We start from the raw sequence: 25,413 nt of genomic DNA, 5'->3' as shown, positions 1-25,413 counted from the left end.
ACTGCTCACTGGGGTGCCCTCCTCCCCACCTTCCTTGGCACCCCCGCCCTCATCACCACAGAAGAAAAGAGCATTTCCAGAGCAATCCTCTGAGCTGTTGACCCCTAGAGCACTTGCCTTGTGCGGTTTTATAGTGGAAGGGATGGATCTTGCTGATCCTTCAGCTCCCTATGGTTAGTGCTCCATATATTGCAAAATTGGCTGGCCAGGAGTGGGGCCCAGGGCTGCACAGAGTCCTTCTTTGTGTACTCTGAGGACTAAACCCCTTATTTTGTCTTTATCAGTACCATCTTCCACCCAATTATGTTAATCAGCAAATGGTTAGAGTCCCGGTATGTATAATAGTGCTCTTGCCAGAATAAGGGATGCAGTTTGTGCAAAGACTATTTGACGTTTGAACTGAAATGAGGGACTGTTTGCCATGACGCCCAGGAAGACTGCCTTTTAATCTCTTCTTTGTAATAGGGGTCAGTAACCTATGAATTAAGAGCTAAATACAGCCCGGCAGTTTAATCCTAGGATTTCTAATTCTTAAATCTTTAAATAGGCTCATGCTCTGAAGCAGAGCAGCCTAGAGAGTGAAGTGGTCAAACCTCTAAAAGATGAGGCAGTTAACGTCTCCCCCAGGCTTCAGTCTGTGAGGTTTTTTTTCTAGGAGGTTCTATCATATATGAATACCAAACGGTGGTTGAAATAAGCAAGGATTATCAATTAGAAAGTTGTCATTGTTCTGTCATTTAGCTTCCTATTTCCAAGAGAAATTGCTTGTTTAAATAAAAATGTTTGGTTTAGTTATTTTCCTTTAACAAATGAAAGGTTTTTTAATGTCTTTATGTGTTTGTTTCACATCTGTTTTAATGAGTAAGAATCAATCTTGGACTAATTTATGTGTGTGTGTTTAGATTTAATCAGCACCGAAGGCCTCAGGGAAATAGACACACGGTTATCAAATGTGTTCATTGTTTTTTTCTCATTGTGGATATTAGACTTAAACACTTGACCTGAACATTTTATATCTTTCTTATTTGAAAAAAAAAGACCCTATGCAGAAGAATGCTTGTGGGTGGGAGTTTGTAGGATCCCTCACCTTTTCATGCCTCTTCATTATCTTTCTCTATTTTTCTTTTTTTACCACCTTCCTCAACTTGGGTGAGTTGCTTTCCCAGTGCATCCCCAGTGTGACCTCTGTGATACCTCTATGTGTAGGATAACAAGGACCTGGAGCTGGACATCATCCCAGCCAGCCTTTCAGATCGTGAAGTCAAGCTACGGGACGCCAACCATGAAGTCAATGAAGAGAAGCGGAAGTCAGCTCGGAAGAAAGAGTATGTGTTGGGAGCTCCCGCCGCCGCTAGCGGGCTCCTCATGCCTCTGCTTGGTCTTCACTGCCACCTACCCCTTTTGATAGCTTAAAATGTCCTCACGACCACCTACAGAGGTTGGAAGGGACAGACATGATGCTTCCATTGAGAATATGGGTTCACTCTGTGGACTTTTAAATCTTTCCTGTCTGTCCTTCACCTGAGTTCCCTTCATGTATCAGTAACTTCCTAGAGGAAACCTTTCTCTTGGATCATCAAATTTCACTTCACAGTCTCAGAACTCAACATGGACCAAACCACATATATTCTCCTCCAAATTTAGTTCTCCTTTCTGATTTCCTAATTCTCATCAGTGGTGTCACTGTCCTATTTTCCCAGCCTTGAAGCTGTGAGACAAGCTTTGACTTACCTCATTTCTATATCAATCCTTTCTTCAAAGTTTCTCTTGTCTCTAACACTTTTTTCCCATCCACTCAGACTTTTGTTTATGGTTGTCATTATCATAAGTCTGGATTATTTACAAAAATTTCCCCTAGCCTTCCTCTGCCAGCCTTTGCCCAGTTCATCTGCATGGTGATGCCGGGTTTACCTATTTGAGGTAGCATTTTATCATTACTAAAGCAATACTCTTCCCACTACCACCACCTACATTTTTTGTGTGCTAAACATTATATAAACTGCCTTATGCATGTTTTATTTTATTATCTTCCTGTCACTTCTCTTAAATAGTTATGATTATTCCCATTTTACCTATAAGAAATAAGACTTAGAAAAAGCTAAGCAACTTTCCCCAAACCACACAGATAGGTAGTAATGGAGCCAGAATTTAAACCAGCACTGACTCTTCACCACTTTTCACATGGGAGAAAAAGAACAATGCTAGAAAACTCAAAGCAGTCAAAGACGGCTTTTCAAAGCCCATCAGTTTATGTTTCTTCTCATCTTCCTAGTTTCATAGCAATCTACAGATCTTTTAATCACTGAATGCTTACCAAGCACATACCATGTACTAGGCACTTTGCTTACATGATCTTTTTTAATCCTTGCAGTAATCCTGTATGATCAGCTGTTTTATAAGTAAGGAGTCTGAGGCTTTGAGAAGCAAGTCTTACCTTTAGTAAATGACAGGCATAATTTAATTTCTATTCATCTGACTTCAAAGCTCATATACTTTCCACTCTACCAATAGAGTAAGAATAGGAAGATAGCGGCTAATTAACTTTTGCAAAAGAGAATTTTTTGAATCAATACTTTAATTTTAATAGAAAGGCCACTGCAAGAACAATGTATTACTTTAAGGAAAATCCCAGAAAGGTAAATAAAGCTCTAGGAAAAGATGCTGATTATTTAATATTTCTTGTGAAATTTACAGCAGGGAACACTTGGGGGACAATATTTCTCAAAATTTTCATGTAATAGGATACCTGGAAATAGGGGTTCTCACTATGAACTACATGAAAAACTTATATTTAAAATGTAAGATAAATGTATACATATCTGATTGGTGCTAAATTAAATATTATATGTCAGCTAGCAAACACCATTTCTAATAAAAATTTATGGAGAAAAAAATGAAGTAGATACACTACAATGAAGCCATGCATCATAAGTTTAACAATTGCGCAAGTACATTGTTATTTAGGGTCCCAAGGAGGAACGGAGCCTTCTCCTTGAAGATGTATAGCACAGACTTCTCTTTAGGGGAGGATGAAGAACAGTCACTTAACATTGTTAATTTATGCTGTGGTTATGATTGCATGTTCAACTTTAAGCACATCAGTTTGATGTAAACGAGTACCATTAGAAATAGTGTCTAAATAGTTGAGGGTAATCGAGGTCAGAGGTCCGCAAAGGTAGGCCAAATTTTACCCACTGACTGTTTTATATAGTCTATAAGCTAAAAATTATTTTTTTATATTTTTAACTTGTCGAGAAAAACAAAAGAATAATATTTCATGACATATGAAAATCAGATGAAATTCAAATTTTAGTGTCCATAAATAGTTTTATTGGAACACAGCCACAGTGACTATTTTTTTCTATACGTTATCTATTGCTCCTTTCACACTACAACAGCAAAGTTGAATGGATGTGACAGAGACTGAATGGCCAACAGATATTTACTATTTCTTTACAGAAGAAGTTGCTAATCCCTGATCTCAGTAGTGTGTTGGGCGTCTTTTTCTGGCTGTGAAACCTGGTTTAACTTATGGTACTGGGAACAGTTTTGGTGTAAGTCTGCAAACTCTACTGAACAGAAATCATCATTCTGGGAGCTGTAAGAGAAATGTAGGAAGCTGAAATTCAGGCGCTCTAGTTGGTGAGATCTAATATGAATGGTCTTCCATGCTTGTGCACATGTGCGTGCACACACATGCAATTGAGAGCACATGCATATCAGCACAGAATCACAGAGTGCTAGAACCTGGGTGGAAAAGGGAGAATGTAGAACTAGCTGAGCCCAAACTTATTAAAGGGATACAGAGCAAATGATCAGGGTGAGAGTGACTTATAACAAGATACTAATAGGAAAGAGAAAGAGTTTTGAAGAAAGGAAAAGACATATGTTGGTAAAGTAGAAAAATAGGACGTTCAAGAATGTCATAAATGCTGGGGTGGGGAAATGGAGTTTGAAGGAAGGGAGGCATTATATCTGTAGCCAACTAAAAGCTCCTTTGTTTCCTTCTAGATTCATCATGGCTGAGCTACTTCAGACAGAGAAGGCTTATGTAAGGGACTTACACGAGTGCTTAGAGGTGAGTCTTGCAGTAATAAGTTCACAGCTATATTAGAAAAGTGACATCCTTGCCAGCGTCAAGTCTCAAGAGGAGCTCAGTGCTCTTTGTCTCTTCCCAGAGAGTAATGAATAAAAAATCCAACCAGAGGAAATCTTTCTCCCAGAATCAACAGTAATTGCATGGGAGTGTAAAGTGCTTTTGAAAATTCTCAGACTGGAACTAGACCCAGCAAAAAAAAAAAAAAAAAAAAAAAGTCATTCTAATTCAAAATAAAAACCATGACACAGTCAGTGGACTTAAATGGGTCTGAAAATCTGCATCCTTCCCACCCACACACAGACACACTCACATCCACACACATTTAATAATAAGATGACTGTGAAGTTTGTACTCTTGCTAAGGTTCAGGATGATGGAAAATTCCAGTTTTATTTCTCCCTTGTGCTTATTTAACACCTCACTTTTTAGACCCTGCCTGCAATCCCAGTCAAGTCCTGCCCCGCAAGTTTGAGGGCCTGTTTATTTTGTCTGTACTTCATGGCCAGTGATGAAACTGTTGCTGTCTTACAGACCTACCTGTGGGAAATGACCAGTGGTGTGGAGGAGATCCCCCCTGGGATCCTTAATAAAGAGCATATCATCTTTGGCAACATCCAGGAGATCTACGATTTTCATAACAAGTAGGTTGGTGGAGGGTTTCAGCAGAGCACACTTAGGGCCCTAAATACCAGACAATAGGGCTTCCTGACAGGTGGATCAAAGCCAGCTGGTAAATCTTACCTGGTAAAGTCTTACCTGGTTAATTTTCTGAGGCTCTTGTTGTCAGACTTCTTTCTTACTTACCCCTCTTTTCCTACAATTATCCAGAACTTCTACTGGAGAGGGAAATCAAGTATTCAGCATTGTCCCTACCCATTCTCCTCAGGGACCTAACTGGAAGCATCCTTGTCTACCCCATCAGGATGATTACTAGATTTTGAGGAAATAAAAGTAGCTTCTCCTCATTAAATCATGTGGGAAATCCTGACATTAAAATTCATCCAAGGCTGACCATTCTACCTTGTGGTCTTTGGGTTTCAAGTTCCATTGATGTTTTCTCTCAACCTAAATACTTCTTTCATCCCCACCTGTCCCATCATCCCCATCCACAGCCAAACAACAATGACAACGATAAATAGATCATCAAAATACCCAGTAGAATGCATTTCTCGACAGCTTATAGGGGAGATCATCAATCGACACTCTATGTTTTATTGAAATAAGTAGAATCATAGAGCCTTAAAACCTTACAACTCATTTTTTCCAGCTCCCAACTCGATTTAAGAATCTTTTCCACAGCATACAAAACAAGATTCTGTTCTGTTGCTACCTTAGAATCAGCAAGACCACTGGTGTGATTAGTTACAAAACCAACCAGCAGAAATAAATCAGTTTGCAAAACACAAATAGAGGGAATTTCACGACACAGGGAAGCATATTGGCATAAAGTCTTAGAGCTCTCTCAGGACCCTGCCGCAGGAAAGCACTAAATCAGGCTAGTCAAGGCTTTGGCTGAGTTAAGTAGGCATGCTGGAGATAGAACAGCCACCTCCATGCAGTTCCTGAGGAGGCCAGGTGTAGCGGCCCCCTGAAGCAAGAGTCTAGAACAGCACTGTCCAGTGGAGATTTCTGCAGTGATGGAAATGTTCTATATCCACACTGTCCAATACAGTAGCCACTAGATATATGTGGCTGTTGAACCCTTGAAATGTGGCTAGTGCTGCTGAGGAACTGAATTTTTCATTTTAATAAATGTAGATTTAAGTACCCACAAGTGGCGTATGGCTACCACATTGGACAGCCCAGATCTAGAAAGTGAGACTTCAGTATGGCCCTGTGCTGAGAATGACCAAGAGGCAAACAAGGATTGAGTGTAAAAGGATCCTGGGCTCTAAATGATCTGAATAAGGGATAGAAAGCCACTCCTCTCATCAGCTCATGATCAATCCCTGTTATATCAGTAAATGGCATCAGTTTAAAGAGAACATAAAATATGTAGCTTCCATGACATGCAAACTTTGCCAGACTATTAAAGCAGTGAGCTCTAGGAGGAAAAAAACTTCTGACTTTCTGGAATACTTAATAAATATCCTAGTCTTTTTTTTAATCAAAATTTTAACATTCCCCATTTGGTTTGACTGGAAATCTCTAGACATAGAGATTGCCTATCATAAATAAAACCATTCTTGACTGCTGATCCCAAATTTCATCATCCGAGCCCAGCTCAGTGTCATCCCATTCCCCCAAGCTATCTAAGAAGACATCAGACTGGCAAATGGTAAGTCATGTGACTTTACTTTTCTCACTTATGGTCTCTGGGATTTAGCCAACACGTCTCACTTTCCCCATATTCTTACCAAATTGACTATAGAAATCTGAAAATCACAATGTGCACTTCCTGTGAGCCCTACCTTTGCCAAATCAAATTTATAAGGGGAAAGAATGTTTATTTCAAAATTGGCCAATTGTAACTAAATATCTAGCACAACTAAGCCTCTTATTCTTGTTTTGAGATATCACTCTAGTAAGCCATGGTAAACAGTTCTATAATTTATTAAATGGCTGGAAGTCTACTCCCAGTTACAAAATAGAGTTCTAAGAAACCCTTAAAAAAATCAAACCACATAGAATACTGCATTCTGCAAATAGAAGAATAAATTCAACTATCAAGAACACAGCTACCCAGCTTATGAAGTATATATTCCATATGAAGAAATGAGAAAATAAAAACAAGCCTGTGAGCAACCAAAAGAGATGTCACAAAGATTAAGTTCTTGTCTTTTCACAGACACACGTTTCTGTTCCCCCAACAGCCACTTTACCTCTTGGTAATATAGTTTCTGAGCCCACAGCAATTTAGAAGTAGCAAATGACATGCTTGCTTCAGCAGCACAGGTACTAGAAGCAGGAAATAAGAATCAAGAACTTGAGTAGTTAGATACCAGTAGCAGAAAGTAAGACCAGACAGGAAAGAAGACAAATAAACTGCCAAACAAATAGGCAATAGGACCAGAAAAATCATAGTGGTCAGGGGTTGGTGCAAATCATCCAATATCCCATTATAGCACCCAACACAGCTACTGTATTTCAGTAGAGCATAATAATTGATATTAGTACCCTGAATCATTAAAATATTTTGCATTAAAAGCAAGGAACACTGTAATGCATTTAGAAAGCTATCAACCAAAAAAAGTTTGTTTTAAATTATCCACAATTTAAGGGAATATCCAAGAAAATCAAGCTGTATATTAATTTCCTACAAAATCTGGGAGCATAGGCTTTACTGTATTTGTACTGTATGCTTTCTACTTAACGCCATGCAAATTTTGATTAATGGAGAAGGTATAACACCTATAAAATCTCTAATAAATAAGAGATAAAATGGCAACTAAACCAACTTAGAAAATGCAGGAACTGTGAACTCCATAAAGGACCACGTCTTTCACTGCATAACCCAGTGTAATCTTTTGTTTATGAAAGTTTCAAGACAAGGAAACCAGTTAGGTGTGGTTTTTTTCCACCTTCACTACTGGAACATTCTAGACCAGCAAAATACTTGAACTTCTGAACGAAGGAGTTTCTTGGAGTTTCTTAATGGGAGGACCATACAATTATCTTAATACCTATTTATTCTCCAGGAATACTTCTCTGAAATGGCCACTTTTTAACATGAAAATATCAAAACGTTCTTTTTAACCTCAATTGTTTGTATGTTTCCAAAGCTGCAATTAAGTAGTATTTAACAGAGAAACATACTCCTCTCATTTGTGGTGTATAACTCAGGTTATCTGCCTATGCTCCAGAGAGAGTATAGGAGATAGGGGAGGGAGGAATATTGGGAGATTGAGAGAGAGAGGGATTGAGATTGACATTACTGGTAACCTAACTAACTGAGTCACTAGGAAATTGGTACCTAAGACCATGGGTTATATAGTGAATATGTTACATATCTCAACTAGTTAGTATTGATCCTTCTAAATGGTGTCACTGTGAAAAATGGCAACCAAGATTAGTTTGTGTGTGCGTCTGTCTGTCTCAAGGACCTTTGCCTTCATAGGCATTGAATGGAGAAATTCTGAAGTATCAAAACTCCTATAAAAAACAATTCAATATGTGGAATTTAATACCTACAAACAGCAGTGGGTTTTTTGGGGGGTTTTTTTTGACTGGTAAGGGGATCACAACCCTCGGCTCAGTGTCGTCTGCCCCACGCTCAGCCAGTGAGCGCACCGGCCATCCCTATATAGGATCTGAACCTGCTGCCTCAGTGCTACCAGCGCTGCACTCTCCCGAGTGAGCCACGGGGCCGGCCCCAAACAGCAGTGGTTTTAACACAAATTGGAGGTTGAAGTGAAATGATACTTAGTTTTGCCCTCTACTCTCCCCATTTTTCACTACATCTGTTTTCTGCAGAACTAAATGTAAAGATCATGAAATGTATTTATCTCCACAAGACTTGGGCCCATTTCTATTGCATTTCACTAAGCATTCCTGGAGCATTCAGACAATGAGAGTATATTCCATACATAGGTCCCCCAAACAGTAATGGTTTTGTTTTTGCAGTCTCCCCACTTTGCCTAACCTACAACTTGTATTCGAGAAAATACTTTGTTTTCAGTTTGCTGTGATTGTTAGATTTGCAGCTTTGGTAAAGACAGCTTTTCATTCAAAATACTCATCACCTTCAGTTAAATATGAACTTTACTTCTTCTTTTAGTTATTTTGAAGTATGGTCGTACATGAACCTGAGCAATAACATTGTAGTAAAATCTCTACTATCAGGACCCAGAGGGTCCTCTCAACCATCCAGTTCAACCCTCTGCATTTATGGATAAGGAGACTGGCCCAGAGAGGAGCCAGCGACTTGCCCAGTGTGTGACACTCTTCCCCAATTTCCTTCAGGGGCAGGTATCAGATTCTAGGGGTTGGTCTCCCAACTTCAGTGCTCTCTCCCCTTTCCCCACTCCACAGATCCCCAACAGTAGCCGCTAAATCTGGCTGGTTTGATTCATAGCTAATCAGCTCCCATGTGGATCCCCAAATTTGAGGAACATTTCCACCTATTTCTTCCACAACTCTGTTATTCAGGTCCCACACCCCTACAATAATTACCAAAAATAACTTCATTTTCAGTAAAGGTTGGAAAGGCAATTAGCAGACCAACAGCCAAGGCTAGACACCCCTCTTGCACACTTCCTCCCTCTGGCCTGTCTGGAAGCTATGAAATTTGGCCTTGGCCTCTAGCCACTGCTGGCATTCCCTGCCCAAGGCTGAGGGAGCATGGCTAGAGCTGTGTGGGACTGAGCTGGGAGCACTGGCCAGGCCAGAGTCAGGCAGGAGCTCGGGGTGTGCACAGCAAGGGTGGGGGAAGTGGGAAGACTCTGGCGAATGACTGATGGAGCCAGGGCCATGTTTCAGTCATCTTCCCAGAGTTCCTTCTTCAAGCCAGACCTGTGCTAGTATGGAGATGAAGCTGGTACCCCATGATGAATCAGACCCAAGCTCTACCATCTGCATTCTGAGAATGAAGGACCTGTGATAGGGGTGGAGGCAGTTCAGAGGAGCAAACAGTCTCCATTGGAGTAATAGGGCATGGAGAGGGGGCATTTGAGATAAAATTTAAATAAGGGGTGTGACTTTCACAAGCAGAGGTGGCTTCCTTGATGATGGAGGACAGTGAACTAAGGCCCTCCAAGAAAGGAGAGTGGTGGAGTCTCAGGAGGCTGAAAGAGGAGGTGGGAGGAGTTTGTGAGCCTGGGCCCTAGGTCCTGGGGGCAGGGAGAGGTCCCGCTAGCATGCTCACAGTTAGACTGTCTTTTCACATCCATGTCTGTGAGATTGAGTGGGGTAAAGGAGGTGGTGGGTGGAAGTATTGAGTGTCAGAAATGGGGGGGAGGGTAGAAGAAAGGAGGAAAGTAAGGTGGGAAAATGGGGTAAAATACCTAGAGGATAAGTGAGAGAGAACAGTGAAGTGGAATAGGGGATAGAAAGAGATAGGGAAGGATGGGAAAGGGAGAGAGGAAGGAAGGTAAGAAGAGAGGGAGGGAGGAAGGGAATAGTGAGGGGATGGATAGGTAGGTAGGTAGATTGATCTAGAAAGAAAGGGGTGCATAGGGGAAAGGAATAGGGAGAGGGAAAAAGATGGATAGAGACCTATACCTCCCTGGGGCTACTGTCCTATTGTAGGCAGGAGAATGAGCAAGGTGGTGTTTTTCAGGCTTTTTTTTTTTTTTTTTTATCATGAACCAAAGAAAAAGATTATACATATGTCCTGATGTACACATGCTTATGTATAATAGGGAAATTAAATTTTACAAAATAATATCCTCACTAATTGTGATGCACTGTGATATTTTTTGTATCTCTTCCTCCTCTTCCTTTTTTAATGCCTGTTGCCACTCATAAATTAATTTACAACCCCGTGAAACACAATGGGTTGATTTACCGCTGCACAGTGAGGTGCTGGCTCCCCCAGGTGGTGAGATAAACGATGTGCAGCTCACAGCCCGAGCGCCGCCTTTTCCTCCCCCTCTGCCTCTACTACCCCTTCTCAGCACACATACCCTTGCTTAAAATGTACAAATTCTATGATTTCTGTGCTGCTCCCCCTACTCCAAATGCCTTTGGTATTAGTTTTATCCCGTTTGCAGAAAATCACAGAATTTCTAAATGTAAAAGCCTAGAAGAAATCTTTAAAGATAATCTAGTTCCATTCCCTTGTTTTACGGAGAATGGAATTTACAAAGGTTTGTGACCTGCCCAAACCAATTAGTGATTCAGCCAAAGAATCCAGCTTTCATTTACTCATCATTCAAATGTTAAGGAAAGAGGAGACAGAAGACCTGTTGTGATTTTTCTTGGGCCTCAAACCCACTCTCAAAGGGATAACTAGATAACTGCAGGCCTTACATAAGCCATCAGAGGGACCCCGTAACAATGTTGCCATGGTCTTGAAGTTATTACTGTTGTTTGTGTTTTCAGTGAGCTGTCATCATTGAGGCTGATTGTAGACATCCGGGAATACCCCAAGCAAAACAAAGTCTAAACATTTAATTTTGATGTGTCATGGTAATGTTAATTTTAGTTTTACATGCCAACTTCTTAGCATCCATGCCTAAACAGCACCTTAGTGGATATGAATAACGTTAAATGTAAGACTAATTTTTATTTTATTTTAACATTAGACTTGGTATATATATCTATGCAGGTAAGTTTTTATTCATCTGATCACATAAATTTGACAAGTAAATACTGGCAAAGCACATTCAACAGGTAGCAGTGCGGCCAGGTACACTTTGCTGCTTGAGGTTGGAGGCTGAGGGAATGCGCTGAGCCCTGCATATCTTTCTCTTCGTCTTTAACCTGGGCTAAAGTTTCTGGCATGAAATGAAGGAACAGAGCCAGGTGACGCCCATGGCTCAGGCTGGGTAATCAAACTGTTGGAACTGTTCCATGAATATAATCTAGCACCTTCCTTCCCCTAAGTACAAATTACTCTCCGTTAGTTTAATATCTGCTCCAGAATGCTAAACAGCTGTCTTAGCCCATGCAATCTAGAGTCTGTTCTGTTCTAAGCTCTGAATCTGTCTGGTCATTAATGGATTCTTCAGAAATAATCTCTAGCTCCACTTGTATGAAAGCAGTAACCCAGCCCTGCTTTGATCATTAGGCAATGTCTTAGACTTCCCGCAAATAAATGAGCTTGATACCTTTTTCTCCACTCTCTCTCCAATTTAATTTTTTTATGTAGCTCCTCATCATTCCTCTTTTACCCCTTGCCACAGCCACCTCCGTCCCCTTCTCACCGCCTCTGGCATTCCAATAAGCATGTGCATACACATACAAGGTCATCAAATGGATATTCCCCTTTAGATGCAGATTATACTTTCAATGTAAATGTCTTTGTGCTGGACAAGATTGTGAGCCCCTCAATGAAGGATACACTTTTCCAGAAGCAAATTTGCTAATGGAGAGAATAACAAAATGATTCAGGTACCTTTGGAATGGTGCTGTTTCCATAATATTTAATGACAAAACCAGAAAGCTTTTCATCAGTAAATGCTAGAGGTTTAATTTCCCGAGATTCTCTGTGAAGCCAGAGGGAAGCATTTTCCTGGTAAAGTAACTGCCGAATATATTGCATCATAATAATTTAATAGAGTAATGGCATTGCTTAGATCTTGACATTTCTTTAAAATTTTTATTTATTTCTGAAAGGACTCCAGACATTCACACAAACACTTAAACTACTTGCTTTGCTCGTTCTTCCACAATTTATTACATATAATTATTGAAATGGTGAGAGCCAAGATGTTTCTGTAGAACAGCTGAGGTGAAATGTTCCATCATTTCTGGAGAGTGTTGTGAGCTATTGTGCTTTAATTGAAACTCATCCTGTCTCTCTGAAGTAGGTGAAATGATACTGATCAGACTTATATAATCCATTGTCTTCATCAGCTTTGAATTGAAAAGCAAAATAGAGTTTAATATTGCCACTTACCTTCAACGATTACAATGAGATGGTAGTGAATATCTTTCTCAAAGTTATGAGTTGATATGCCTGGCACAAGCTAAATTGTTTTTTAATTTCTTAGCCTTTTTCCCCCTAAATTAAATCATGTAGAGTCAAGGCAGGGTTTGTCATCTGGAAGCACACTGGAATCTAGGGCATTTGCCTTCAAGTGCCCATCTGTGGACTAGATGCATTGGAATTGCCCCAGAAGATTTTCCAAACAGTGCTGATGCTCAGATTGCAATACCAGAGGACAGTGCACAGCTAGGTGTGGGGACCACTAACTAGGATTTTCAAAGAGTGTTCCTTGAGACAAAGTCTGATACTTTCCCCAAAAGTATTGCACTCACAAAGAAGTTTGGGAAGCACTGCATGCTGTAGCTACCTCAGAGATTTACAACATACCTCATCATATTAGAGGATTTTGGAAGTCCTACAGTAAAGAAACTAGTTTAGCCCAGCATTTCCCAAACTTAAATAATAGGTGAACTTGGAATCCAACTTTTGCATAATACCCAATCAATATTTTCCCAAGATATGATTTAGGGGAAGACAGTTTGCTATAGATTTTCTCAACAGGTGCTTGGTGGGAGACCCCGCTAGGTATAAGTTTCCAGGATTGGAGAAGAGTGTGAGATATATATGTTTATCAAAGAGAAAATGAGCTTATTAAGATTCAGAAGCACTTTTTCTGAAGAACTACTCTATATAGTGCTTACTGTGTTTCAGCACTGGGTTGGGTTCTTTTTACCTATGTGGCTTTATTAAATCCTCACAACAACCCTACAAAGTTGTTAAAGATGAAGAAAATGGGGCTTTGGAAGACCCATTCACAGCTATGGCCAAGTGTGAACAGTGGTTCTTCAATTTGTGCTTCTTTGTGGGAAGAAAGGAAAATGAGTCCTGGGATCCATACAAGAGTGAGATAGTGGCAGCTGCTGTTCAAACCTTCATTTTATAGAAAGGTGTTAGTTATAGAAATTAAAAGCTATGCATTCAACTCAAGTTACGGTGTTTTTGTTTCCTGAGAATTTTCAAACTGAGCATCTTCCCATGGGTTTTTGGTAGCTGCTATCACACAAAAAATCAGGGTATTGCTCTGATTAAATTACTAGGATTTTCAGTAAAATTGCTAGCACTATCTTCATCTGGATCAATTATCAGTTCTGTAGGTATGATTACCATTGTTTGCTTTAAATTAATCTAAGTGACCAGGACAATGACCTTGGGTCAAGAGTCAAGACTCCTCCTGAGTCTTCATGAGTGTCCTTGCAACTTCTGAAACAAAAATACAATTTTATATCCTGCATGGAATGTCATGATCCAGACGACTTCTCTGACCGCCTTAAAGAAGGCCCTATGTATCAAGGAGTCAGAGTTTAGGGGATTGGAATGAGAATAATAACACTCCTATGGATTAGGAGATCCTGATATTGGGGAACTGGAGGTTTCCTACCAGCTGAGAACATTTATCCCAGTTTCCCGGGCCTCCAGATTCTCCCCTTTCTCCTCTTTATCTCATTCCAAGCTCTCTCTTCCTCCTAAGTCCTCCTTTCTTTAACACCCTTCTCCTCCACCAGTCCTTGCCCTAGAATAGTGCATCAGATTTTCTTCCCCCACCTGCCAAGCTATTCCAGCACCCACCCTCGGGTCTTGTTCAGTTCATCGCGGCTCAGGGCTGGATTTCCATTCACTGTCTTTGCTGAGATTTATATTGAAGGCCAACATGAGAAATGATCATGTAAAGAATGTTGCAGCACCTTCTGGAAAACTACTTCTGAAGACACTGTTCATTGTGTTATTTAATGTTCCTTGTGACAAAGGGCCGGCCACATAGTATCTTTTAGAATTCAGTTCCAGAGATTAAAAAATAATATATATATAAACATGAGTATACTTGTGTACATATGTATGCACACCTCTATATACACACACAGACATATAGGTATATCTATATGTGTGTATATATGGTAATGAGCCAGATTGCTTCTCCTTGCAACAAAAAAAATATGTTTCCCTTTGGGTCTTGAACTAAGTTTGATCCTCAATTATGACATTATTATATAGTACTTTTTCCTATTTCTATTTTAGAAGTCATAATAAATACATATTAGATGTATCACCTACAGTCCTTTTAAAAGCAGCAATAAATATGACACTTTACTGATTTTGAGCACTATGTATTTGCATTTCTAAGCCCAAATTGCATTATAATTGCTCCTGTTCCATGATCCAGGTCAGGATGCTATAAAATTCACATGTTAGGAGAAAGGTGATTATCACTAAATGGGTACTACTAGGAGTCTCCCAAATTTTCTAAATGACTTTTTTCTTATTACTAAAGCAATGCCCATTTATTGTAGAAAAAGTTAAGTTGCAGGTAGACAAACAAAATCAACTATGATCCCTCCTATCATTATTAGCATTTTTGCTTACCAAGTAGGATTTGCTGAATATTTTTTAATTGCACATATATATTTTTTAGACTCCAAAATAACATCTTTCTGTGTCATTGAAAGAGGAACACAAGTAACACGTATATAAAATTCATAACTACTTGTAATTAATTATAAGATACTGTCAAAACATGTGGACAGCAGAAGCCAGGTAGAGTAAGTCAAATCAGTAAAATTAATTTTTCCCATGATATAAGTAAGTAGTAGAATAATACAGCATCACTTTGTATCTTTTAATTCAATTTTTGAAAGTAATATATTCATGTGACTTTAAAATCAAAATTAAATAGAAAAGTAAACATTGAGAAGTCTCGCCCACCACTGTCTTCCACCTTGTTCCTTCACCTGCTTCCCTATGGCAATGACATTAGTTTCTTACACGGAAAATAAAAATATGTATTCCATGCTTACACAAAAGGTATTATATACATTCTTCTGCCATCTGTGTGGAGGTTGTGACATCTAGCCACTTTCACAGCACCCATGGTTATTGTGGTGGCTGTGGTGGGCCACCCACATGGAGGTGATGTTTTGGGCATGCTCCTTGGTGCTGGTGGTGTGCCTTGTTGTGGGAGGGATGTCCATTCCCCTTCTTCATGCCTTGGGTCCTCAGGTGGGCCCCAAGGCACTGGTGTGGTGTGCCTGGTTGTGGGAGGGGGGGTCCAGTCCCTGGCTCCATGCCCCGGGCTGGGCCCCTGGCCGGGCCCCAAGGTGCTGGTAGTGTGAGTGGTTGTGGGCTGGGGTCCATTTCCCAGCTCCATGCCTCGTGTGCCTCAGCGGGCCCCAGGCGCTGGTGGTGTGCCTGTGCCGGAACTAATTTTTTGTCCTTTGCTTACTTCTAAAATGGGGGAATTTCCTGTGGAAACCAGTACTTGAGCTGTGTGGTTGAGCTAAATTGCTGCTTTGCTGCTGTTTCCCTAGGGAAGGCTTTTTGTGCAGCTCAGGGTTTAATGGTTGACCTTATAGGTACTTCCAGCTCTCCAGAGACCTAGTGGATCTGGGTTGTGTAGAAACTCTGGTCTGGGCCTGAGTTTTTTCAGCAAACTACACCCCATGCAATTCTACATTCCTGACCAGTCTCCTCTGCGTGGTCCTGCACTGATTGGGGGGTGGATCAGCTGTCCTTGCTGTGTCCCAGTGTTCCCCTGGTGGGCCCGTCTCCCCCACAACCCGTGCTCCAATCACTTCCCATGAGATGGGCCGTGCGCTGGTCCCTTGCGATGACTCACTGGCCTCTGAATGGCTCCCCTGTTTGAACTGTTCTGGCTCCTCACTCCTGCATGGGTCCATGGGAACCCTATTAGTGGTCTTGCTGTCCTGGGGGCCACCAAGGCCCTCTTCTCCCCTGCCACCTCCAAGTAACTCCATCTGAAGTGCACAGCTGCGGCTTCTGCCGGCTCCTGCTCCATGCGCTCAGCAGTTGCAGCCTTAAAACAGCTGCGGCCCCAAACACTCCAAGCAGTTTTTTCTTTCTCTCATCGTAGTTTCTCCTGCCTTCATGAACTCCATAGATCTCTCCTCCTCCTCCCCTGAGCTCCAGCGGCCCCAGCTTGGCTGATGTCACATTTTTATAGTTGTAAATTGGTTGATTTGCGGGGAAGAGTGATGCTGGGGACCGTCTATTCTGCCATCTTGACCAGAACTCACTATTTTTGTTCTTTTTGATATCTCTATATTTTTTAATTTTCAATGTGCTCCAGTTACTTGTGTAAAAATATAAAGTTGCTAAGAAAATGAAAGCTCTGACACAAGTATAATGTTTCGTTGTTTACTTTCACCCCAAGAACTGTGAATTGCTGGGGAAAGAATATTATTTTAAGTAGCACTAGTTAATCAATTAATATGTATTTTAATGAAATTAGTTCCAACATAATAAAAACTGCACCTCACTACGTATCACTTAGAGAGTGGAAAAGCCACATATAAATAATTGAGAGTTTTCGGCTATGTTGGTCTTGGTATAATCCTCTGCGCGGTCACCTGTCCAGAGGTGTCTGATTCAGCCTTTCTCTCCCCTTGAAGCATCTTCCTCAAAGAGCTGGAGAAGTACGAGCAGCTGCCTGAGGATGTGGGACACTGCTTTGTGACCTGGGTAAGCCACGTGAAATCCTTCTCCCACTGTCTGTGCTTCCAGAAGCGCACATGACACGACTATTTGGTGCCTGACCCAAGGATTGGTGTCACTGCCAGTCTCACACAGGACCAGGGGCTGCAGAGAGGAGCATAAGTAGCTCTGAGAGAAGCAGTCTTTCCTGAGGAGCAGAGCCTCCCTTGGAAAAGTCCTTAGAAATTGTGTTCTGGTTCCGTCCTAAGTTAATTAAGAACTTTCCAAAACTGTGAGATCAGGATTGTGGAACAAGATCCTCTGCCACCCTTGGTAGAGGAATGACACCAGCTCAGTCACTTAGTTATTTTTGCAGGATGTTGATTAGGGAATTAGAACTTTTGGAAGCCACCTAACCATTGGTTACATTTTCTTCCTAAATTGGGAAAAACAGACTCCTTGGGTATTTGTCCCTATTCAGATCTACAAGATGAGTGTCTACTCAGCCTTTTTCTTGGTGCTATTGTCATGGGCCAAGTAAATGGGCTGACTATATAAACTGAAATAGTCTTTATTAGCATCTCCACTCCACATTATTCTGAGCTCAGGCTCATATATGAGTGCCAAGATCTCTACGGAGGTCCACTTAGGACACTGAGTGCAACCACACTTGTAACTCTTTTCTCAGGATCAGGAGTTCCACTATTTAATAATTTCCTAATTACAACTGCCACTCAGAATGGGCTAATTACTTTTCAAATGTCTTCATAATTCAGAGAGTTGTTGCTCTCACCAGCCCTGTGGAGTAGGCAGGACTATGGTTATGTTTTAGGCTTTAAAGACAGGAACATCTCAGATGAGATAGGAGGTTGACTAGTCCACTGACGTGTTAAATAAATATCACAGTCAGTCTCACAACTCAAGACCTGACTCCCAGACAAGCTTTCTTTTCATGAAATCTTAATGTTTGCTTCCTGGCATGCTCTTAGCCTTATTTCTTCAGGAAATCTCAGACTACCATCTTATTTTTTCTAATATATGTTCTACCTCTAAATACAGGAGCCAATGCACAGCTTATTTTAATGCTGATAAATAATTTATGATCCATCATTACACAGCCAACATAGAGCAAAACAATATTGACCATTAAGTAAAGGGATTTTTTTGGGGGGGAGGCATCTTATTTCATGCAACTTGTGGGTTTTCTTTACAATCAACTTAGTAAGTATAATTTATCAGCATCTTTTAGGGTTGATGAATGAATGCCTTCTAGGTAGTATACAGCTTCTAAAATTGGTTTTAAAAAACTTTCGGTGATTGCGTAAAATACGCACCTTTTGCCAAGAATTATCCCAAGGTGACTTTCGTAATCCTAATCCTAATCCTTTCATAATCCTAATACGTGAGAGTAGTGCAGTAGTGAAGGGTAGAAGGAATTGTTTGTAATGTATTAAAAGGCAATAGTTAAGACTAAGCCTGAAGTCAGATTGCCTGTGTTCTACCACTTTCTAACTGTGGAAATGGAAAGTCACTTAACCAGTCTGTGCCACTGTTTTTTCATCTGTAAGATGGGATAATATAATAGAACTCACTGCATAGGGATCACATGAGGACTTCATGAGTTATTAGGTGTAAAGAACTTAGAACAGTGAAGTCTGCTGTAATGAGAACATATTTAGGCAGCTCTGTCAGAAGAGGATATCCCAAATGTCCTATTGGCAGCATTTCACCAATGGGAAAAGTGCTTGGTGGCCAAAATATACACATCTTTCCTAGTGAAAAGTGTGTAGCACTAACCTAGAGTGTCCTGAGAGATAGAGAAAATGGATTTTCTCCCAGCCAGCCATAAGATTATCGACTTGAGGTAACAATCTGGTTAGGAATCATTGTTCAGACCCTGCCCCATGTGGTCGCCTGCTTCCTTTCCCCCGACATTGCTTCTGGGAAGTTGGGGGTGACTGCATACCTGCTTCTCTTGCTCTCCAAACTCCCCCCAGTGGAGATGTTTGCAGAACAAGCAGATCTACCTCTGAGATCATATTTCACTTTCATTCTTCATTTTTGTATTTAGAGCAAATGCTGTGCTTTTTCAAGGTGGATAGCACAATTGTAGGTAATCCAAAAAAGGGGATAATCTCTAAATAGATCCTGTCCAACTTCAGAATACATTATGAAATGTGAGTTGGTTTTTCTGTTTCTTTCTAGCACAGACTAGTATTAAAATGAACTCACTTTCAGCAAGCTTTCTCTACCTGCCAACAGGAACAAAGTATCCCAAAGCCTGCTAGAGGATCATGGGCTGGATAGCACAGAACGTTTGCCACAGAAAATTCAGGCACCGATATCTGAGGGTTTAACTGTACAGCCCTTGCTGGGCCTTTCAGGCACAGTGGACAGAAGGGAGCAACTAATGGATGCTTATCTATTATTGTCTCTGTTCTTTTCAGGCAGACAAATTTCAGATGTATGTCACCTACTGTAAAAACAAGCCTGATTCCAACCAGCTGATCCTGGAGCATGCAGGAACCTTCTTTGATGTAAGCTGTGGTTTTCCATTCTTGAGCAATCGATGAGCGAGTGCAAATGCTTCCCTGCTTTGGGATAATGGGGGTCTAGCTCTCCTCTGCTTCTTATTTTTCTTTACTGGCCATTCCAAACCTTTATCCCATGGATAAAGCATGGAGCAGAACAAAAGCAGTGTTTGTTTGTCTTGTTTTACCCCATCCCATCTCAACTGCTGTGATTTTGGACAAGGCAGATTGGTCTCAATGCCTCAACTCCGAACCGAACTAGCCATAAATTTCATGTTCAGAGGAAGCCTACCATGATGCGGCTGTTGGTTGAGATGTTTCACTTGCGCTTCATCTACAGCTCCCTCAAACCACAAACGCAGTGGTTTTCAAAATGTGGTCCTTGAACCAGCCGCATCAGCATCACCTGACAACTTGTTAGAAATGCAGATTCTTGGACCCCACTTCAGATCTGTTGAATCGGAATCTCCAAGATGGGGTCCAACAATCTGGATTTTAAGGAAGCCTCTGGTTGACTCTGATGCCCACCCAAGTTTGAGAATAACTTCTCTAGTGCAGTTGTTTCAACCCTGTCTACACAGTGGAATCACCTGGGGAGCTTTGAAAAATACTGATTCCGGGGATTCTGATGTGATTGGCCTTAATATGGTCTGGGTGTTAGGATTTTTTAGTTTCTGACAAGTGATGTGCAGCCAGGGCTGAACACTTCTGCTGTAATGGAAGCCAAGAGGAATGACGGCTGATATACCTCCTCAGAGCCTTTGGTTTGGAAATGAGGACACAACCCTGTTGGTGAATGATGGGATAACTCTGTTTAGTGCCAGTCTTCACTGTAGGATTCAAGATGAGCAAGAGGGAAAGATGAAATTAGGATAAAAGGAAAGTTTGGTGAGAGACAGACTGTAGCAATGATGGCCATTCTAGAGTCATATCAGAGGGACAGAAACTTGAAATTCAGAACATTTTAAAGACTATCATTCTGTCTTTCTGCCTACCTGCTTTCATTCTTCCCGTAAATGTTTGGATGCCTACTGTATCCAAGATAGTGTGCTAGCCCCCATGGAAAATCCAGAGGCATTTTTAACATGACTTCTGTACTCAAATTTACAAAATAAACCTTCTCTGAGCATCTTTCTAGCCTGGCACGGCCAGAACAGAAATGAGTCTACAAGTATCTTGTTGCTTCGTGAAGGAATGACTGAACGGGAGAAAGACAGGGAAAAAGTGTACATGATTTTTTTTTTAATGAAGCATTAATATGGAAATGGTCCTAGGTGTCCCAAGTTGGAATTTGGGGGGTTTGATTTGGTAAAACAGAAGAGCCCAAGAGAAGGGCTTCTCTAACCTGATATCAGAATTAATTAGGTATCATATTGAATGCTCCACTGTTATCCTTGATTGATAATGTATTTCTCTTAAGATGTTCCTGGTTGGTTATTCATCAACAGTATCCAGAAGGGCCTTTTTGAAGTTTGAAATACACTGTACCCTGTCTTCCACTTAGCATTTTTCTGACATTCGCATCTTATGCTCTGAGCATGCCTCACGCTCTTCTTTTCCTTATGTTTGCTCACACTGTTCTCATTGCCTGGGATGAACACACACACACACACACACACACACACACACTCTCTCTCTCTCTCTCTCTCTCTCTCTCTCTCTCTCTCTCTCTCTCTCTCACTCACTCACTCTTCAGAAGGCTTTCTATCCTTTAAAGGTCAAATGCTGTTTTCTGCGTGAATCTTTCCCTTTCTCTCTGAGTGTACTGTGCTTTGTATCTCTGTTATAGCATTTGTAACAATTTGCTTTTTGGCAGGTGAACAGTGCCCCTTTCTGTTACACTCACCTCCCTCCACCTGTGAGCCCTTGAGGCCTAATGGTATGCCTGATTCATATCTGTTTATATCTCAGGGCCAGGAGCTAAATTGTATTTTTCTTTAGTCCTATCTTTCTCACATTCCTGTTTCTAGCCAATTTTTCAACTTTGACCAATAAGTTAGATATACCCCAAATTTCCCACTCTACCCCGCGTTTCCAACATAGTGCTTAATGAGCCTCTACATTATGTGTGAAGGCCCATGGAAGCCAGAAAGCAAGTCCAGTAAGAGTTCATCAGGTCTGGCCTGTAGGTGGAGCAGGAGAACAGTAAACTCTCTGGGTTGTTCCCAAAGCTTTCCAGAAAGCAAAATCTTTGTAACTTATTTCCATTCTATCAGAAGGGTTTCCCTAAGTTCTAGGCTTAGGAACCATCTGCTTTAGGCCCTCTTTCTGTAAAAGAGATAACCCCTTTAAAAAGGCAGTCTCCTAATATCCATTACTGTAAAGTGAACAGAAAATTAAAGTCACATGATCCAGAGTTTTTGAGCCTGACGTGAGAACAATATGGGAGTGATGTCTGCTGCCCTGTTGATTCCTAAGCTTGGTTTGGCTGATCCAGCTCCTGGGGCAGCCCCTCACTGCCCCACATGTAGCCTTGCCAGAGCTGGGTGTCTTGTCAGAGACGGAAGACTGTTGGAGGTACATTCCTGCCTGTGCTCTCTTGCCAAAGCCCACAAATAAACTCACAAGGTCCGTTTGCCTGAAGAGAATCCACCTGCCAGCTGTTCTGCCCATCATCCTTGAACAAGTCTTGCTGTGGCTATACACCTCCACGACCGCTATGATCCCAATAACCTCTCTCAGTTCTCATTGGCTGCAGCACACCCACTATTGTCCCTTGTTGTTCTCTAGTTTACATGTGTTAAGTATTCCCAGCTAGACAGTAAGCTTTTTGAGGTCAGGGACTAAAATGTGCCCTTCCTTAACCTTCATAAGCCCTAGACTTTGGGGAATAGGGGATCATTTTGAAGACAGAATAGAAAGTAGATTAAAAGGAGATACTAGAGGCATGAACAGTGGCTGGAGACGAAGTCCTTCACCTGGGCATGAGAAACAAAGGTGATATCTATGGAAATGTAGAGGAAAGATTTGTCACCAGATATTACAGAGGGGCGATGACTAAAAATGACTATGGTTTCCAGCTCAGGAGTCCTGAAGAATGAGGGAGTTGCTATTGATCACTATTAAAACATTCTTGAGAAATACAGTGATGACATTAAGTTGGGATGTGTTAAAGAGGAGGGATGGTAAGAGAGAGATGTCCTTATGCTATTTTAAGGAGATGGAGGGCAGGTAAAGACTCACCAGGACTCATCAGAATAGAAACAAGAGGCTCATCCTCTGCCTTCCCTTTACTCTCACCTTCCCTCTGTCCCTCTTTCATTTCCCCCATCTTTGGGTGTATTTCCTTTCACTCCCACTTCTTTATCTCTCCTTTACCCTTCTTTGTGTTATTGACTTCATCACCGTCTTTTTCTACTTTTATCTTTCTCCATTTCTGCTTAATTTCTCTCTCTTTCACAAATCTTTCTTCCCTAAAACTTCTCCCTTTTTGTCTCCTATTTTCTCTGTATATATGTGTCTTGGCCCTCCTGTATCTCTTTCTACTCCCCTCTCCCTGTCTGAGAACGTTTTCTCATAATTGTCTACCTTCTTCTCTTGTCTCCTCTCTTCTCTCCCCTTCCTGTCCCCTCCCAAAACACACATGCACTTGCCTCCTGATCTAATGGTACCTGTTCCCATCCCTGTAGGAGATACAGCAGCGGCATGGTCTGGCCAACTCCATTTCTTCCTACCTAATTAAGCCTGTGCAGAGGATCACGAAGTACCAGCTGCTCCTGAAGGTACCTCCCTCCCCTTCTCTATCAGCTCCGCTGCACCACTGCCCAGGGTGAGGGAGTCCCAGCTTTGCCCCTAAGGATGGGAAAGCTTCTACCTGAAGACCTTTCTTCTACTTACAGCAAAACTCCAGCAATAAGCCCACACTGGCATTGCTGGCTTGTGGGGTGGAAAAAGGAGAAATGGGAGTAGGAATAAGTGTGACTATTTTCACATCTACCCATCACCACACAACTTTTAGCAATTGCCACCTCAGGCACCGGCTGGCTCTTAGAGGCTCTCTTGTACCTCCTTCCTGGAGCAGGTTCCTCCTGGTAGCCCCTGCTTTTGGTGGAATCAAAGGTCAGCTTCTTAAGAGCAGTGCCAGTTTTCATGGGCAGTAGGGGCTAGGGTGGCACCTGCCATTGCCTTAATCTCTGCATTTGTCAAGACTATGCAGTTTTTGAGGGAACATAGTCAAAGGACACATATTAAAACACAATGTCACTCTTGTATTGTTGGAGCCCATATGTTAGTTCTTCTGGAGCCAACCAGGAGATTTGGATTTTCTTTCAAAATCTTTTCTTTAAAAATTAAATAATTAAATTATGCAAAACACTAAGTAATTTGGTTGATCCTCTCATATAAGGATACACTGACACTGAAAATATGGCATTTCCCCAGAAAGCCTGGTAAATTGATATAGGCAGTTAGATAATCCCCATCTATATTAATTCCTAAAATGTAAGGGTGGAGTTTTCCCTCATTTTGAATATTTTGCTGGTTGCTCCTCTAATGCAAAGGATAATGGAATAGTGGAGGACATGTTATAAATAGTGCAGTTTCAGAGAAAATCTGATGGAATTCAGCTTGTGTTTAGAGATGCCTGTAGAATTTTACACATCCTAGCTTCACTGAACCTGAAAACCAATCTGGTTTCAAATCTAGGGCTTCAGTCACACTGGAGTGTGCCCACCAGTGTGGGGTCTTCCTGGCTTAGCACTTGTGGTTCCATGATGAGAGGACGGGGGGCAGTGGTCGGGGATGGGGGGCAGGGAGTGTATGCTGTGGTCATTTCTTCTGTCCTGTGGGTCAGGGTAGGGCCATGCACCATCATTCCCCTTCAGCCGGCTTCCTGCAAAACTTCTCCTTCCCTGTCTCCAAGAAGGACTGCATCTGCTTCCAGGACTCAAGTCATCCAACCCTGCAGAAATGGCTTAGAGAGTTACAACTGGGCATCATGCCCTCAGCCTTTATTGAGGACTAGTGTGGGAAGTGACAATGTGCGGAACATCTCATTTGTTTTGCCAAACAATTTTTGCTTCTTTATTTTTTGAAGTTTCTTATATAAAAACTCACGGAAATTCTCATAAGATCTTGAGGTGGGTGGGGGAGAGTGGGAGATGGGGGACAGGCTTCTCTCCTGAAAACTTGGCATTCTTTCTACCTTTAAACTGCAAGTGCTTTAGGCAATTCTTTGCCTTGGACTATGAGAAAGTTAGCATAGAATTTAGTGGCTACTTACAGTAGATCCTCTCCTTGGGTAAGTTGTCTCCAAGTACTAACCAGGCCCGACCCTGCTTAGCTTCTGAAATCAGACAAGATCAGGTGCACTCAGGGTGGTATGGCAGTAGACTCCTTGGCCAAGTTTTCTGTGTATAATTATCTTCTCCTTCCCTACCTCACATAGTGCTTGACCCTTCTAAATTATTTTTCTTGTGCTAATAGACTTTTTAAATTTTATTTTCATGGTTTTTAGTTTATGTATTTCAAAGCCTTTTAAGGAATTGGTGGGGTTGTGAATTAAGAAAGATACAAAACAATGCTGGGTCACAAATCCACACTGCCATTGTCTGAGGTCAGTTACAATACAGTTCTAAGAGAAATATAGCTTTTCTCCTCTCCCCTTTAATCTTGTAAGGCTCAAGATAGTATTAATTATGAGAAGGACAGGGGCGGGGAGGGAGAGGGCACTGTGGGAGTGGAGGACAAAATAAGCTACCCTGTGTTTTGCTCCAGCCAGATGGAAGAGTGGGCTCTGGGCCTTCATTCTGGAATTTGGTGTTTTAGGAAGAG

At 41.4% G+C, this 25,413-nt stretch overlaps 1 protein-coding gene across 6 annotated transcripts in view; it reads left to right on the top strand.

Moving 5' to 3' along the window:
• Window positions 1-25,413, top strand: part of KALRN (kalirin RhoGEF kinase) — a 621,231-nt gene that overhangs the window by 404,448 nt on the left and 191,370 nt on the right. For all 6 annotated transcript variants that reach the window (XM_063076707.1, XM_063076704.1, XM_063076720.1 and 3 more), the window contains exons 23-28: window positions 1,207-1,325; window positions 4,012-4,078; window positions 4,630-4,739; window positions 17,089-17,158; window positions 19,558-19,647; window positions 23,271-23,363. In XM_063076707.1, coding sequence (XP_062932777.1) covers window positions 1,207-1,325; window positions 4,012-4,078; window positions 4,630-4,739; window positions 17,089-17,158; window positions 19,558-19,647; window positions 23,271-23,363 — 549 coding nt within the window. The remainder of the gene's footprint in view (window positions 1-1,206; window positions 1,326-4,011; window positions 4,079-4,629; window positions 4,740-17,088; window positions 17,159-19,557; window positions 19,648-23,270; window positions 23,364-25,413) is intronic.

The sequence above is a fragment of the Cynocephalus volans genome, chromosome 1 (assembly GCF_027409185.1).
Source record: "Cynocephalus volans isolate mCynVol1 chromosome 1, mCynVol1.pri, whole genome shotgun sequence".
NCBI lineage: Eukaryota > Metazoa > Chordata > Mammalia > Dermoptera > Cynocephalidae > Cynocephalus > Cynocephalus volans.
This window is presented reverse-complemented; position numbering and strand designations above follow the sequence as displayed.